The sequence below is a fragment of the Trichosurus vulpecula genome, chromosome 1, assembly GCF_011100635.1.
Source record: "Trichosurus vulpecula isolate mTriVul1 chromosome 1, mTriVul1.pri, whole genome shotgun sequence".
NCBI lineage: Eukaryota > Metazoa > Chordata > Mammalia > Diprotodontia > Phalangeridae > Trichosurus > Trichosurus vulpecula.
In genome coordinates this window covers 283,058,705-283,077,256 of record NC_050573.1, presented here as the reverse complement: position 1 = coordinate 283,077,256, position 18,552 = coordinate 283,058,705, and the positions used below count along the sequence as shown (strand labels likewise).

General features: G+C 36.6%; 1 protein-coding gene across 2 annotated transcripts in view; it reads left to right on the top strand.

Moving 5' to 3' along the window:
* PPP1R42 (protein phosphatase 1 regulatory subunit 42) overlaps positions 1-18,552 on the top strand; it is a 51,238-nt gene that overhangs the window by 18,134 nt on the left and 14,552 nt on the right. The window contains exons 5-7 of one of the 2 annotated variants that reach the window (XM_036741363.1): positions 382-499; positions 7,695-7,826; positions 17,512-17,564. In XM_036741363.1, the coding sequence (XP_036597258.1) occupies positions 382-499; positions 7,695-7,826; positions 17,512-17,564 (303 nt within the window). The remainder of the gene's footprint in view (positions 1-381; positions 500-7,694; positions 7,827-17,511; positions 17,565-18,552) is intronic. The other variant, XM_036741364.1, reaches the window with a different exon arrangement.

Here is an 18,552-nt window from a genome sequence, read left to right as displayed (position 1 = left end):
ATTTGTCCTATCTACTTCATAGTTGTTGTAAGAAAAGTGCTTTAAATATCTTCAAAAACAATATATAAATATAAGTGGTTGTGTTAGAGAGATGAACTTTTGTGGCAAAGAGAATTTTGGGCATGTAAATATTAAATGACTTTATTTTATTCCTTTTTAGAACTGAAGGCATTAATATGTATTAAAATGCAATTAAAATAACTAATGTAAAATATATTTAAAATTATATGTACATTATATTAAAATTAATTATTTAAAATACCACATAACCTAATATATTAGAATAACTAAAATAAATAATGAAAATATATCAGGATGCTGTTAACTAATGTAATCTTGGTAGTCATAGAATGCTGCGTCTTTCTCCTTTCATGATTACAGGATTTGGAGCTTTTACTGAACAAGTTGCCCAAATTATGGAAAATGAATCTGAACGGAAATCCTGTCTGCCTCACGCCAAAATACAGGGACAGACTGATCGTGATATCCAAATCTCTAGGTAAGATAATTTATATTATATGTACAACATTTTCTTTCAAAAATAAGCAAGTTGGTGGGAGGGGCTTGTTAGTATAATAGTTTATCAGCTTTCCTATGTGGTTATGGATTATCTACTTTTAAATATTTAGTAGTAATTTTTTGAGGCAGTCAGGGTTAATTGACTTGCCCAGGGTCACACAGTTAGAAAGTATATGAGGTCACATTTGAACTCAGGTCCTCCTAACTCCAGGGCCAGTGCTCTATTCACTGTGCTATAATATTTATTATTCTTAGCAAGTTTTGACCCTACTAATTAAAAAGAAGAAAGAGGGCATGATACATTTTTGACATCATAATTACTGATATCATAGGTGAACATCTTGCTTTTAAAAAGAGATCTCAGAATAAAGTCACCAGTCATAAGCACTTGACAACCTTCTGTTATTTAGCCAATCATTTATTGGGTTCTTTCTGAAGATCATAGGGCAAGTAGGTGGCACAGTAGATAGAGTGCCAGCCCTGGAGTCAGGAAGACCTGAGTTCAGATGTAGCCTCAGACGCTAGCTGTGTGACCCTAGGCAAGTCACTTAACTCTGTTTGCCTCAGTTTCTTCATCTGTAAAATGATCTGGAGAAGGAAACAGAAAACTCCTCCAGTATCTCTTACAAAAAAAAAATCCAAATGCAGTCATAGGGAGTCAAATGCAACTGAAATGACTGAACAACAAAAATTTATAGATAAGTGATAAGAAGTTGAACTTTATGTAATTTTAGCACTTAGATGATACCAGCTTACTAGGTGAAGTAGCATTCTTCTATGGAAAGTACAACCTCCTGTGGCAGAAAGAGTATTGATCTGGGAGTCAGGAAAACCTGATTCAAGTCTTGCCTCAGATGCTTCCTAGCTGTGGGACCTTGGGAAAGTCCTCTTACGTCCTGGAGCCTGTTTCCTCAGTTGTAAAATGAATGGCATTGATGATGATGATGATGATGATGATGATGATGATGATGATGATGATGATGATGATGATGATGGTGTCCTCCACACAAGGTTGTGGTGAGAATCAAATAAAATTATATAGGTAAAATACTGTATAAATGTGGTCTACTAGTAGTAGTAATCATGAAACCTCATTCTGAATCCTGGTTCTGCTACTTGCTATCTGTGAAACCGGAAAAGTCATGTAACTTCTCTGGATCTTCGTTCCCTCTTCTGTAAAATAAAATGGTTGGACTAAATGAACTCTAAGATGTCTTTTAGCTCTGAATCTATGATACCATAATACTGAGCCCTATTTGAAGGGGGATTTGTATTAGAGAGCCTTCCTTCATTCCTAATAGCAAATCTTCAAATGCTATATTCTAACTGTATTATGTGGGAAAAAACCCTTATTTGATGCTTAAGGTATTTTTTTAATTTTAATTTCTTTATCATTATGAGCCTGGCAAATACCAACAGATATAAATTTTTTTATACGGAAAAGAAGAAGAAAGAACACTCTGTTTGATACCATGAAACTTTATTACATACAGCCTTTTTTTTCAAAGAAGGCATGTATTAAATTTAACATACTAGTTTCAACAGTGTCCTCTTTGAACCCTTCTGAACTTCGTTTGCTGTTTTCTGTGTATTTTTTTAATGGTTCATTGATACCTCTTTTCTTTGGTATCTCTATCACTAAGGCCTGCTAACTCCCATAAACTCCTTCCCTGCCCCACCTCTACTCCCTCCAAAAAAAAAATCCCTCCCTAAAAACAAATAAGCACAGGCAAGTAAAACAAGTCTATTCCTTGGCCATGTTTGAAAAAGTACTTCTCATTCTCAGCCTCTAGACCCTTACCTCTCTACAAAGAAGTGGAAAGCATGTTTCATCATCAGTCTTCTGGAATCCCAATTACTCATTGTGTTGTTGATCATAGTTCCAAAGACTTTAGCAGTTGTTTTCCTTTACAATGTTATAATCATTGTAGAAATTTTTCTCCTGGTTCTGTTCATTTCTCCCTGCAGGAGATAGATACAAGTCATCCTAGGTTTTTCTAAATTCATCTCCATCGTTTCTTACAGTACAATATTATATTACCTTCTTCATATTCCATAATTTGTTCATCCTTTCCTCAGTTGATGCGTATCCACTTCTTTCCACTTTTTTGCTATAACAAAAAGGACTGCTAAAAATGTTTTTGTATATATGAGCCTTTTTACTCTATTTATTTCTTTGAAGTTTGGACTAGTAGTGATATCACCAGGTCAGAGAGTGTGTAGATATTAGTGACATTGGAGACATAATTCCAGATTGCTTGCCATAATGGTTGGATCAGTTCACCGCTCTACCAGCAATGCATTTTTGGGCCTTTCCCTCATGGACTCTTCTAATTCCTGTCATTTTTCTTTTTTGTCATCTTTATATCAATATGGTGAGTGACAGAATCTCAGAGTGTTTTAATTTGCATTTCTCTTATTACTAGTAACTTGTAGTATTTTTTTTCATTTGGCTATTAATAGCTTATCTTTTTTAAGGTCTCTTTTCTTTTTTTTATATATATTTTTTTTTCTTTATTTATTTTTAGTTTACCACACACGGTTCTACATAGTTTTGAGTTCCAGTTTTTCTCCCCTCCCTCCCCCCTCCCTCCCCAAGACGGCATGAAGTCTCATATAACTGTCATGTATAACTTCGCATTGAATTAATTTATGCTCTAGTCAAGTCGTGGAGAAGAATTTTGATCAATGGAATGAATCATGAGAAAGAAGAAACAGAACCAAAAAAAAAAAAACAAAAAAAAAAACCCCAAAAACAAAAACAAAAGAGAAGCAGAAAAGGCGAGCATGTAGTGTGCCTCAGTCTGTATTCAAACTTCGCAGTTCTTTGTCTCGATGAAGATAGCATTCTCCATCGTGAGTCCCCTGGAGTTGTCCTTGCCCCTTTAGGTTGCTGAGAGAAGCGCAGTATGTCAGGATTGGTCCTCACGGAATCCACATATCTGTGGCTGTGCACAAAGTTCTCCTGGCTCTGCTCCGCTCACTCAGCATTATGTCGTGTAGGTTTTTCCAGGTTGTTATGAAGTCTGCATCATCCCCATTTCTTATGACACAATAGTATTCCATCACCTTCATATACCACAGCTTGTTCAGCCATTCCCCAATTGATGGGCATCCCTTTGCTTTCCAATTCTTGGCTACCACAAAGAGAGCTGCTATAAATATTTTTGTACATATGGGTCCTTTTCCCGCTTGCGTGATTTCTTTGGGATACAACCCTAGAAGTGGTATTACTGGGTCAAAGGGTATGAACATTTCTATAGCCCTTTGGGCATAGTTCCACACTGCCCTCCAAAATGGCTGGATCAGCTCACAACTCCACCAGCAATGCAACAATGTTCCAATTTCCCCACATCCTTTCCAGCATTTATCATTCTCCTGATTTGTTATTTTAGCCAATCTGACAGGAGAGATGTGGTATCTAAGAGTTGTTTTGATTTGCATTTCTCTAATCAGCAGCGATCCAGAGCATTTTTCCATATGCCTGTAGATAGCTTTAATTTCTTCCTCTGAAAACTGCCTGTTCATATCCTTTGACCATTTCTCAATTTGGGAATGGCTTGTATTCCTATATATTTGGCTTAGCTCCCTGTATATTTTAGAGATGAGGCCTTTATCAGAGATACTAGTTGCAAAGATTTTCTCCCAATTTTCTGCTTCCCTCCTAATTCTTGTTGCATTGGCTTTTAAGGTCTCTTTTCATATCTACTGGGGAATGCCTCTTGTTCTATATTTGAAATAATTTTTAAAAAGTGGGAAGGAAGGGGTCCTAGCAATATCAAATCACAAACATAGCAGGAGTTATCAAAACTATCTAGTACTAGTTAAAAATGGGGGAAAATGATCAGAGAAACAGATTAGGTACACAAGACCCAGAAACAATTGATCATAGTAGCTCAAGATCATAGTAGCTTATAGTAAACTCAAAGACTACAATTATTGGACTCACTGTACAGCAAAACCTGCCAAGACAAATGGAAAGCAATCTGGCAGAAATTAAATAAAGACCAATATCTCATACCCACCACATGTCACAATCTCCAAATGAAAACATATCCTAGTTATAAAAGCCCATATCACAACCAAATTAGAGGAGCAGAGAAGAGAGTAGCTTTGACAGTTCTAGATGAAGGAAGAGCTCTTGACTAAATAAGGAATGGAGAGGATCACAGGATTACATAAAATCTAAATTTTTCTGCATTAATAAAATGAGTGTTATAGAATTAGAATGGAAATAATTGGGGGAAAAATCTTTATTTCAGATTTTTCTGGTTAAAATCTGATAATACACAGTTTGGAGATATTTTTGGTATTAACTTATTTTCTTTTAATTTGCTTCTTATAGAAATAAAGTACAGGGAATAAGAAGGATAACTGAAGCTTTAATTAGCTAGTTTCCAACTAAGCAAGGGAATGCAATTACTATTTGAGAACCACTTTCTTAAAATTGGTATAGTGCTCAAGATGTAGAATATCAGTCTGAGTCACTGATTTTTCTATGATCTTAAAATTCAGTATTAAGAATGCAGTTCCATTAAAGAATGAATTAATATTCCAGGCCCTTGATCTTTGCCCAGTACACTTGAATCTCCTACCCCAGCTAATCAGCAGCATTTTACCAGGTGCGATAACCGCTTTTTAATATATTAAACTTCCAAGAGGTCAGCCACCCCCAAAAAAATCAGGTCAAAAGGATCAACAGAATCAGAATCCATTAAATCACTAGTGATTAGCAAATTATTGGGCAAGGATTAGATGTTTCATTCATTATTAGGTGCTCAATAAATATTATCTAATGCTTTTGTATTACTACTACCTTTTATCCAAAAACACTTTAACAAACTATTTCTAACCAAATTAGGATCCAGAAAAAAGGACAATAAGTGTAAGTGGTCGGAAGAGTGACAATAAAGGTGTCTGAGTATTGAGCAAAGTTGAGTGTTGAAGATTTAGTTTTGTAAGATACGTGGCCAAATATATGCCGTCTTAATGGTTAGAACAATGATTGGAATCAAGGTGAAAGAGAGAATCATTATCATAAGAATTTTGCAGTGGGAGTAGTTTTTTAAAAAGTAGATACAGTATTAATGTTAAGTGTTATTATTAATTCTTTGAATTATTAATGTTTTATCATGTTTTACTTTATAAGCATATGATTTAGTGTTTTATTGCATCTTAAGTGAGTTTACCTTATTTATTTATGTCTACATCTTGTTTTTTTCCAGTGACACTCATTTCCAAATGGAAATGGAAGTCAGTAGAAAAGCATTCACAACAGAAATTTATTTTTCTAGAAGTTATCTATATTAAGTAAGAGATTTCTGTATTTGGGGTGGCAGGGGGGAGTTGTGGTTAGAGAGACAGCAAAGTATAATGGAAAGAACGCCATTGAACTTGGATTTGGAACATCTGCTTTTGAGTACTGACTCCAATACTTACTAGCAGCACAACTATGGACAAGTTAATTAATCTCTCTGAGCCTCAGTTTCCTTATATGTAGAATAGGCATACTACTCCCACTACAGCCCTCTCAAAGTTTTATAAAGCAAAAGCCATCAGCATTTCTATATATCACTAACAGGTCAGGAAAAAAATTATAAATGCCATTTAATGTAATAGTATAATGAAAAGAACATCTGGGAATTAACCTACCAAGAACATACAGTATCTATGTAAGTACAATTACAAAACAAATTTTATAAAAACAAAGGGAAAATTAATCAATTCAGTAATCATAATATGGTAAAAAATAATATGTAAATCTATACATTTAACACAGTACCAATAAAAATACCAATATGACACTTCATCGAATTAGGTAAAATAATGCCAAAATTCATATGAACAAACAAAAGGTTAAGAATATCAAGGGATATAATGAGGAAAAAAGGAGAAAAGTTATACTTACAGATTTACCATTAAGTAGTAATTATCAAATTTTCTAGTATTGGATAAGAAAATAGAAAAATAGATCAGAACAGAAAATATAAGCGAAATTTAGAACTAAATGCATACAGTGGCATCATGTTAATATACCAAATAACACAAAAGAATGGGGAAAGTATTATTTAATAAAACTGCTAGGAAAACTAGGTAACATAATACTGTGCTTAAAGTGCTTCATATTGACTCCCAAAGAACATACCTTTGCTATTATTTTTACCAAATAAGTGGGTATTGAAAGATCTCCTTCATTATGTTGGCAAATACATCCAGTTTTTGTCATGATGACGGTAAACCATCCTTAATCATAAATTAAACCATTGACTGCTATATGCTATACCATGTGTGCTTTTCTTAGAAGATCTGAAAGTAGGAATTATATAAAGAATATAAAAAGCTCTTTATTAAATAGTTTTATAATCAATGATTTATACCTTTATCATTGATGCTCAGACATATGTGAAAATAGGTAATATATCTGTGTTATAGTCTTATGTGTTTCCCCTTGTGTACTCCAGAAGACATCACAGTCCATTCTTATCTTTATCTTATATGCAAGTACTCCATAGAGGATGTGCCCAATTTTCTGGAGGATTTGTTCAGTCTTCCAGTATGTTGTGGACATCAAATAGAAAAGCTTTAAATATGATCCTAGGAATAGACCACATCTAATAGCTGCCAAGGACCAGGCAAATTAAGTAGGATGAGGTTTTTCACAAGGATTTTGGCCAATAGATATTGAATTTTTTGGCCACACAGTTAAATTATTTGGTACTTACAATGCAGTTACTGCAGAAATGGAAAATGAACTGTCTACAGTTGTCCTTGATATTCATGTGATCTTAATTCTTGTAAGTGAAATGTTTCTACTCAGTGGGGGGGAAATGGTTAAATTATATTGGTAGAAATTTGAGGCAAGTATATATTTTTTTGTTTTAACTTCTCCTGCCATATGGGATTTTCCTTGGAATTATAGAATCTTATGGAAGAAGAGAGACCCAGAAAAGTTAAGGAACTTGCCTAGGTTTCTTTTACAGGTAAAATGTTAAATAACTTTTTATTCATTAAAATCATTATACTCTATATGTAAAACAAGATGCTAATTTGTAATGTATGATATATTTGGTTTTTCCTTAAGGCAACAAAAATGTTAAGTAAAATTCCATTAATACAAATTTTAAACTGTAAATAAACTTAATGTCTAGTTTTTGCAGTATATGTTTTTCCTCCAGAAAGTCTTGATGGGAAAGAAATAAAACAAATAGAAAGACAATTCCTAATAAACTGGAAGGCATCCAAAGATGCCAAGAAAAACATGAAGAAAAAGAGTGTGATATGGGATGCTTCAACCCCTTCAAACAAAAGTAAGCCTTCTAGTCACTATACTTTAAAAAAAAATTTGCTAAAAGAAAATATCAAGAAATTTAGGTCACTTAGTCAATTCTGCGTATGTTCATTGACTGTCAAGCAAAAGCTCCAGAGGAAGGTCACACTTTAAGACGCTCAACAAGCAACAGTAGCATTTTTAGTGCATAAATAAATGCTGAATGAATGATACTATCTTAGACATTGTGCAGAGAAAGTTAACTAAATATAGTCTCTGTCCTTATCTTACTCTAAAAATAACTTCACATGATGTGTTCTCATCAGTATCATTTTGAGAAACATCATACAATGTCCAGGCTTTGGATGTATAAAAGTGAGCGTTTCCTTTTACACTATACCACTAAACTGGAATTTACTTTCTGCATTCTTCAGAGACAGCAGAAACCACATGGTTACTATTCTCCTTCTCATGGGAGAGCAAAAATGAGATATTGAATATTGAATACTCAGTACGGTTTTTGTCTGACCAGGAGAGTATACCAGATTTGTAGATGACACAAAGCCGGGAAACACATAACTGACACAATGGTGGCAGAGGCCAGATTCAAAAAGATCTTGACAGGCTAAACATTGGGCCAGATTTCATGAGGTGAAATTGGTAAAGATAAATATAAAGTTTTACACTTGAGTTAAAATGGTTTATTTCACAAGTTTAAGGTGGGAGAGAAGTGTCTAGATAGCAATTTATCTGAAAAATAAAGATCTGGGATTTTGAATAGATTTCATGCTCAATATAAAACATCAGTGTGATATGGCAACCAACAATATTAATGCAATTTTGTGCTGCACAGAGGGAGATAGAGCCTCCAGTAATAAGTGTGTCATGGTCGCTCTGTACTCTCCCATGGGCAGACCACACATCCGTGCTAAGAATATTGTGCCCAATCCTGAGCACCACATTTTAGGAAGGACTTTATTAAGCAAATGTCCAGAGCAGGGCAGTGAAGATGGTGCCTGACCTTAAATCAATACAATAGGAGGATCAGCTGGAGAAACTTGATATGTTTACTCTGGGGAGCAGAAGTGTTTTCGGGATGAGGCAAGGATACCTGTACTTTAAGTATTTAAAAGATTGGCATCTAGGGGAGGTTAAATTTGTTCTGCTCAGCCCTAGAAGGCAAAACTAGGAGCAATGATAGAAGTTAGAGAGAGGCAAATTTAAGCTTGATTTAAGGAACAATCTCCTGACAATAAGAAATATACAAAAGTGGCATAGGCTGACTCAGGAGGAAGGGATTCCCCTTTATTTTATGTACTTCAGCAAAGGTGATGACTAGGTGTCAAGTAGAAAGAATTCTTGAAAGAAAGTATGATTTGGACGAGGTGGCCTCTGTGATCCCTTTCAACTCCAAAATGTGATTCTGTGTCTCTCAGCACAAATTTCTAGTTCCTCACAACCCTGTTTGGAAGCTGGTAGGAAAGTGGCAAAAACAAGAGGCAAAGGTGGGGAAATATGCAGGTTTCTGATTTGGGCATCTTTTTCCTTGGCATATCAATTTCAACATGGAAAATCAGTAAATAGACCATCTTTGTTTGACATATAGCCATAAATACCCTATAACAACAGCCAAGGAAGAAAATACATAAATCAGCTGTTGCCATGGAGAATCCAAAGGGGAAAAGTGTTGGATTTTACCTCTTTTGAATTTAAGAGGGGATATGGGATCCCCTCCTAAACTCAAAGGGTAGAACTGACCATATTATTATTATTACTTAAGTTAAAAAAATAGTTTCCCCCTAAAGAGTATCAAAGCCACTTATAAATGTTATAGAATTGGGGGCGGGGGGAGGTGCAGAAAGAGAGGTGGAAGCTGAGGGAGTGGGATTTCATCAGTAGAGAACTTCCAGTATGGAAACTCCCATACAGAACAGCAATTCATTTGCAACTTAGAGACTCTTGGAGAGTTTTCCATGTCATTGAAAAGTTAAACTAGTATTTGTCAGAGGCAAGACTTAAAACCCAGGTGTTAAGGTCTCAGAGCAGGCCCTCTATCCATTATACCACACATTCTCTCTCTGACACAGGATTTAATAGAGCTCTCATCTATGCCAAGGATAAAAATGCTGTCTTCTTCCCAGAGTCTTGCTCCTTAAAATATAGAAGTTCAAAACTGTATAAAATTTGTGTGTTCCCTCCTCTTCTCCACATCCCAACAGTTGCTGGTATCCTTCTGCAAAGGCCTATCCTCCCTAGGCACAAGCAATTCCTTGTCCTGAAGCAAAAACAGCAAGCACATCTATGTCAACTCCTGTGTCTCTATCATATTCAGCCTTTTATTGAGTTTATCTGTGGACATATCACAAACTTTAAGCTCTTTGAAGGCGGTACTGTGGTGATTTCTTCACCAATACCTAGCCAAGTACCTTAGACTTAAATATGTGTGTAACTGAATTGAATTCATAGTTAATGGTTAAGAAAATCCTTTAAAAGTGATCAAACAAAATTTGTATTCCAGTTAATAGAATGTTTTTAGACTGAGATAAAATAAGTTGGAATAAATAAGCTATTACATATGTAACATTTATTGTAGTAGTTGATGTTAATCATTGTTATATACCCAAACAATGATCTCAATTTTTTAAAAAAAGTCCATCAATGTTATTTATGTTTATATTACAGTTGTTTCCTTTATAAAAACCAAACACATGATCTATTGACCATGTCTGACAATGAGTATAGCATTCTGTCCTCATGAGTTCTCTTCTTGCCTCTTTGGAGAAGGAGGAAACAGGTGTCATGATCTGATTTCTGGGACCAAGGTTGTGTTTTCAGTGACTTCAAAGTTTATTTTTAGGGGCAGCTAGGTGGCACAGTGAGTAGAGCACCAGCCCTGTAGTCAGGAGGACCTGAGTTCAAATCCAACCTCAGACACTTGACCCATGTACTAGCTGTGTGACCTTGGGTGAGTCACTTAACCCCAATTGCCCTGCCCCCCCCAAAAAAAAACAAAGTTCATTTTCACATTAAGGATCTTTTCATTTGATGTTCTTTTCATTCTGTTTTTTCCCTCAGTATCAGTTCATACAAATCTTTCCCTGTTCCTCTGAATTCCTGAGACTTGTCATTTCTTTACGCACATTAATATTCCATTCCATTCTTACATACAATTTATTTTACAGATAAAATCAGTTTTGTCAGATTGTTTGGAAAGTGGTTGATTCTGACCAAAAATGTAGTTAGATAACAGAATCCCGTGCAGATTTACATAACGTTAATGTGGTTTGAATCCGTAGGTACTTCTGCATGTTGGAATTATTTTGTGTCATTAGCCTAGCCTCACTGTGACTTTCTGGCTTTCCTTTAAGCCCAAGGCACTGGAGTAGTTGTTGTTGCTGTTGCTGCTGTTGCTGCTGTTATTCTGAAGGGATCCAGAACCCAGGCTGGGCCAAATCTCTCTCTATTACTGACTTTCAACTGAAGTGGGACTAGTTAGAGGGTCATAATGCCTTTGTCCCAAGGTATTGACATTTAGAGGACCACAGTAGTTGGTACTCCTTTGAAAACAAATAAGCTTAGAACCTAAATTTGCAAGAAGAGCTGAATGAAATGGTGGCCTTGCTCTCCCTTCTAGCTGTATCCCATGTGACTTTCTTCCTGACCCAGTCTCACCCTTTTCCCTCCCCTTTGCAGCAGCCTCCATAGAGGCTAGTATTATGGACTAGTATTGAGGACTTTTGTCTCCCCATAGCAACACAATTTCTACAGTTCTCTCCCCGTGGAACTTGGCATCCTAAAGACTAGGTCGTCTCCCTGAGAATCCCTGCCTCTAACTGTTGAGGGAAAAAAACCCAGGGATTCAGGAATCCCAAAACCAAAATTCCCAGGATTGGAGTTCTGGGTCGAGGGAAAGTGGCCCTCAAGGACCCGAGTACCGGAGAGGGTCAGGGCCATCTGGAATGAATTCACAATCTCAAGCATTCTTTAAGTAAAGGTGGCAAAGATTTATTACACTTTACAGAGGGCAAGAGTTCTTAGGGAAACTACAACCTTACAGGGGCGCAGGGAGAGCTTTTATAAGAGATTTAGGGGTGAAATATGTCAGTTAGGTGTTTTGGGGTGGGATTAGGGAGTGGTTAAGGGGTGGTCAATTCTTAAAGGAACACGCACTTTTTGTATCTACTGCACAGGCATATTACCCAGAGTTCACTGGGAAATAGCCCAAGGGGCTGCCACTAGGAGGTATGGTTTTGACTGTGAAATGTCACTAAGTTAACTATTGGTCAGGGCTGACTGGGTATATCTAGGTGGCTTTCATCAAATGTCTTGTTAAACCACACAAATGTAAGAGAGTATACATTTGACTATATCTAGGATACATATCAGTAAGGTCAGTAAGTAGTAAATATGGTCATGACCCAGTGCACAGCCAATTATCAGTCCACAGGGAGTAGATAGGCACAGCTGCCTACTGTGAAAGGAGTAGAGATAAGTATTTTTCTAGAGCATGCTGCCCTGCTTTGCTAGAGAGAAACTGCTAGGGCCAATACTTTGAAGCTAGGGAGAGATGTGATTTTAGAACTGGATATGGGTTTGGAATTGGGGTTCAGGCACAGGCACCCAAGCAGAGGCTGGTAGAATTAGGGTCCAAGCACAAGCATCCCATCATTCCCCCCTTAAATAGATGGGTCCTAAAATCATTTGGGGTAAGGGACAAAGGTCTCAGCTTCTGGAACTGCTTCATGCTGAGAGAGGATGTAGAGCTGTCCCTGCCTCCCAGGGGCCCTCATTCAAGGAGTTGGGTCTGTAGTCAGTGTCTGGAACTTGGTTGACTCCAGGCCCAGGGGGTGATGAGATAGAGGGGGCCTTGGACAGAGGTTGGTATCCAGCTTGAGCTGCCATCTGCAGATGGAGTACACTGAGTATAGAGGAGACAAATGTGACAAGGAGAGTAAACAAACAAGTACCAAAAAAAAGTAGGAGGAAAATGACCAGAAGTGGGGTGAGTATAGGCTAGTAGAAATTTGATTGAACTATCAACTTTCAAATCAGGCTACATAATTTTCCTTTCTTAATCCATTACTCAGACCATTTCACTTTCCTTTATATTTCTACCATAGACAAGATAAGTTATTACTCTTCACTAACATGACTGTACTGCCTTAAACAAAAGAGGTTCCTGACTTGAACCTTACAACTGAATAGATATACATTGTTGTTTCACAAGCTTGTTGATCCTTTCTGATTATGTTTACCCTGGAAGAAAGAGATACTTCAGAAATTGAATCTTTTACATATAATAAGTTCAAACATTAATTTAACTGTTGCTTAGGCCATAGAATGACTACAAATTCAGATCCAAACAGCAAGACTTATCCTGCTTTACAACTCATTACATTAATTTAGCAATTAATTATCTTGCAAATGAAAGTTTAGTTGGCCTTCTAAAAAAATCACAAAAAGGTTTTTTTTTGCATTTCTTCTAAAATTGTTTTCCCTTTTAAAACAGTTTTAAAATTTATCCTGATGTTAAGAAATAATCACTAAATTTTTCTGAAAAAAAATTGGTTGAAAACTTTTAAAATGATAGCTTTCTTTTTTCACCTTAAAGCAAAAAAAAACCCTTTAAAATTGAGATTCATTATAACTAAGTTAGTATAAAATGTCCTTAAGTGACATAAATTCCCAAAGTATTATAATAAACAAAATTTCTAGTTATTGGAGAATTCCTAGATATCACAAAGTTTCTTAGTCAAAAAGGTGTTGTAATGGAATCTCACATTGGTAGCAGTAAGAGACTGATCACAGGAAAAATACTGCTGCTTTTAGAATCCTTTTAAACCAAGAGAATTTCTTAAGGTGAGTCTTAAGCAGTTTGCATAAATTTCTGCACATGTTCTAGTTCTAGATAAAAAAAATAATATTAGATTGCCCAGTAAGACAACACAAAAAAGCTCATATCTTATACTGACTACTTGCTCTGATCACAGAAATTTGCTATAGAAGGAAAAAAGCAGGGACATGTGACATACCAAATATGACAGGATAAAACATCCTTGGCTTTGTTTAAACTCAGATATAATTACAGTTCTTCAGTCATGCAGTATCTGTTTCTCCTAGCCAGATTCAGGAATAGTCAGGTGGGAAACATTCCTTTCCAAAGGCATACAATGAGGAAACTGAGCCAGGAGGATCCCATTCTATATTGAGGCTAAGATTATCCCCTCAGCTTTTTCCCAAATGCAGACCTCCACCTGTTAACTGTACAGGATCACATTCCCTTTGAGTAGCTTGTGTCATTTCTCTGAAATTTAATGCAGATAACTATACCCAAATTCAAACTTAAAACAAAATTAGTTATGGTCCCAAGTGCCTTTTGCCTTAAACCAAGCACAGCTTAGAGCCAGATACAATTGCTTTTACTTCCATGGAGTTGCAATAAACAAAGATTTACCAGGACTCACATACATAAGGGATTTCATTAAACAGCTTTCCCTCTCAAATTTGAACTTGTCTTGGTGTAAAAGCCAATCATTAGAATCTTTTCTATCTATTGTACATAAATGTGTGACTTCTCAGCAAGCTAAGTTCATTGTTTAGGACCTACATAAATCAAACAAGTTCTTTTCCTAGGCTGATGACCTTGCCCATACAGATGGTTTCCAGGCGCCTTGGCAATTTGCAAAATAAGGAGAATTAACATGGACACCAGGAAGGGGTTGATACTGGTGCTCTTGCCTGCTGACCTCCATGCATACAGGAGGACTGTTCTGAATGGGCAGAAGCAACCCAATAAGGCTTTACACAATTCCCTTCTTTCTACATACAGTGTTCAATTAACAGTTTTAGGTTTTAGCATTAAAACAGTAACCCCACATAACTTAGTTAACAATCCTACAAGTTTCATAAGTGCTAGCCAAATTGTTTTTAGCTATAACTTCCTCTTTAACTACAGGCAAAAGTAGAAATACCTGGTTTTCTAAATGGCAGTTATAAAACATTATAAGACTAGGTTAGCAAGGCTGATAAAGTAACATAACTGGTTTTACACAATTTTTACATCTTTTAATTTCAACAAAATTCAGATTAAAAATTGCTTTGTCTAACACCATTTCTGGCTCGCAATGGTCACTCAAGTTTTACAATATAGAAGAATTTTACTACAATTTAGAAATACAGTAGTAACACAAGCAGAAGCCTTCAGATGACATTAATTGCATTTCCAAATCATTACATATAAAAATTATTGATAGAAGATTGGGCTTACCAAGCATAGAGACTTTTTTCTCTCCCCACAGTTGTAGAGCCTAATTGTGGACTCAGGGGTGGTCGAGTCAGGGATTTGAGAAGGGGGAGAGAGAGGGACTAAGGACCAGAGAGTGCTGGGAGGCTGTAGAGTCCAGCACCTGAATTAAAGGTCCGAGGAGTCATTGAGGAGGGGGATTTGGTGAATGAGGAGGTGGGTCCCTGAGGAACCTTTGCTTCCTAATAGGGGTTGCTCGGCTTTGGGGAACTTGGAGCAAAAATTCTACGTTCTGTTGGTGTGGGAGCAAGGACTTGGGGGCTTGAGAGGAGAGGCTCCTCTGCTTGCCTAAAGATGTGGGCTTCAGGGTGCCCAGGTGTCCAGGGCTGTTGCCAGTGGAGTCCCTGATATAGCTGCTATGCCTCTCCCCTTTTTCTTTTCCCAGGTGGGGGAGGATAACTCAAATTCCCTACCATTCTTCACTCTGTTTCCTTATCTGATCTGGGATGAGAGGGATTAACAGAATCTGCTATAATATTTTTAGCTGCTCTTTTATTGCAGCCCTGGTTTGGTCAGAGACAGGACAGCAGAGTGAAAGATCTTAATGGTTCTAACTTTTACTTAATTAAACTTCACTTCTGTGTTCACTCCTTAAAAATTTTTTTTTCAAAAGTGAGAACTTTGAACCTGCCAGTCAAGGTGAGTGGGACCCTGGAAAAGATCCAGTGGCACCTAGTCCCTTCTCCCCCCACTGGGAAACTCAAAGTGTCTCTTTTTCAGATCTATGCATTTTTCCAATTTGCCTTAGTGCTGAATAGTGTAATAAATTCTGACTTATCTTAAACATCAAGTTAGGAGTAACACATTTCACTTAAATCTGAGGGGGAAAGATTCCCACTTTCTTTCTTATCTTTCTTCACATTCCAAATTTAGCCAGAATTGGAATGGAGGGAGAAAGAAAGAGAATTGATTTTTTTCCAACAACTTCCCAAAAGTTTCCAAACCTTTTACTCTCAAAACCTCTATTCACACTGTTTGTGCAAATAGATTATGCCTTCTTTAAACTTTCTGCTCATGCTCCTCAGGCACAGGCACCCAAGCAGAGGCTGGTAGAATTAGTGTTCAAGCACAAGCACCCAAGCACCGCATCATAACTGAATTTATCTTTAAAGGTTCATTTAAGGGTGACGTTTCTGCTGCTCACTTTATAGAATGTTTTATGGTGTTTTTCCTGGCATCAGAATTGCTAGTTCTGTTATGGTTCTGTAATTCAGCCCAAGTTGGCCTTTTATAAATAAGTTTTAAGGGACAAATGAAACCAGTTAGAGTTAGTGATACCACTGAATTCTCATTGATTCTAAAAATACATGCTGATATTTTGAAACATACATTATCTTCCTTTAAACCTTCATTCCCTGTCTTTTAGCCAGAAGGGTTTGGAAAAGTTAAATTGAGGACTTTGAACATTGCATTCCTAAATCCATAGTTATAGTTAAGAATTCTAGCACCTGAGTAAAATTCAGTTGTTGGGGTGAGGGAGTTAGCTAACATATGGCTATTTCTATGCATGACTGAGGTAGACTAGAGGTAGAGGTCATTGAATATTGGAATTTAGGAGTTTGAAGGATTAGGTGGCCAGGGTGTTTAAAAAGGGATTATTGGTTGGAATGAAAAGATGACTATGAGCTGGCTGCTGAATTTAACCTTGTTAGGTGTACCCCATCCCAGGCCTGGAGTCTGTCCTTCCTGTGTTTTAAACCAGAGTCCAGAAGTTTAAATCCCATTTTAGGTACCATCTTCTTAACCATTTGTCCATTTTCTGATTCTGCCATCTCTTCTGCATCTTTTGCCTTCAGTGGGTAACAGTGATTAAAAACACCACCAGTGCCCCTATGGTCTTTAGTTTCTTGCCCAGGACTTTTTGAACTTTGACAAAGTTTTCTAGGCTCCTTCTGGTAGGGAAGTATCATTTGTACTTATATGAATCATCAGAAGCAAGGCACAGGCAACCACTCTTTTCCAGATCTTAAGAGATTCCCTGTTATGTCTAGGATGAAATGCTGGCAAATAGCTAACAGGGACTCACCAACTACCACTATTCTTTTTTCTTACTTTGACCTTATCGCATGTTTTTTTTTATCTGACAGCACCTGTGAATCTAATGTCATTCCTTGGAGGATAATCAGTAGCTTTCTTCTTAAAACACCTAACTCCCTCCTTTAGGAAAAACCTTACACTAATTTTTTAGCTCCAAGTGTGACATTCTTTGCACAAAAGCCAGTTTTTTCTCGCATGAACCAAGTGAAATTATGTAAAATTCCTGCACCATATAGATGTCTACTATTCAAATTTCATTCTCAGTTTTACTAAGCATAAATAATCTTTTAAAGTATAACTGTAAATATTCTAATGGCTTGGCATACTGAATTTGCACTTCTTTTTTCATTTGCAAAGATATGCTTTTAATTCTTTGTACACACAGGTGTCTTTCCATCAACCCATCAACGAATTCCTGGTTATTACAGTGCTCCACAGGTGGGTAAAGCAAACTTAGCCTTTTTCTCTTATATACAGAGATAGCCTCAGAACAGCAGAGAATGTCCAGAAATGACAGAAGAAGTTAATATTACATTTTTTGAAAACATCGGGTATGTTTCCTTCAAATGCCCAAGTGCTTTTTAAAAAAAGTTTTTTTTTTTTGGGGGGGGGGTTGTCCAGATTACTTCTTTTTCTAAAAACTTTAGTATTCCCAAGCAAACTTTTGTTCTTTTATCCGAAGCAAGATTAAAGGAATGAATTCAAGGTTATCAAGCACAAATATACTAAAAATCAATAAATTAAAATATATCATTGTTACAATGCAGTTTATTCCCATGACATACTTATACAGTGACCATCTGTCCTGAATTTCCAGGGTCAGTCCTGATTTCAGATATTTTTCCTGTTGACTTTTCACATAAAAAGACTTATTTTGAGGAGTCATTATTTTACTGGTATTCCTTCAGCTTATGCATATTACAATCCCTTTTTCCTGAAGTATTTGTGAGTTGCAGTAGTAAGAAAAATGAATCATCTGGTGGTCATCCTTTTGGTGATGAGCCTTTCAATACTTTGCGAGGTTCTGTGATCACAGACATACAGTCCATCGCCAGGTTAGAACTCATATGAGGAAGCCTTTGTACCTTGGTAGGGACTATAAGACCTAGTGCTCCAATGACATAACCACTGAGAACTCATTTATCATTTCCAAATCATTATGAAGCATCAGAATAGGTATTTAAACATGGTCAAGTTGTGAAATAAATTTACTTCAATGAATCTGGAACTCTACTGATGTTAGTATTCCCTCCAAATCAACTATGCCTTCTCATCCTGTGGGACTCTTGCCCATGTCCTCCAAAGAATACCCACACAACATGCTAGGGGCCTTTTCTGGGAGCTCTCTTAATGTTACATGAATTAACAATGCAACACACAATTTGTCCATCTCTTTTTCTCTACTCTCCCAACATTACCAGCCCAT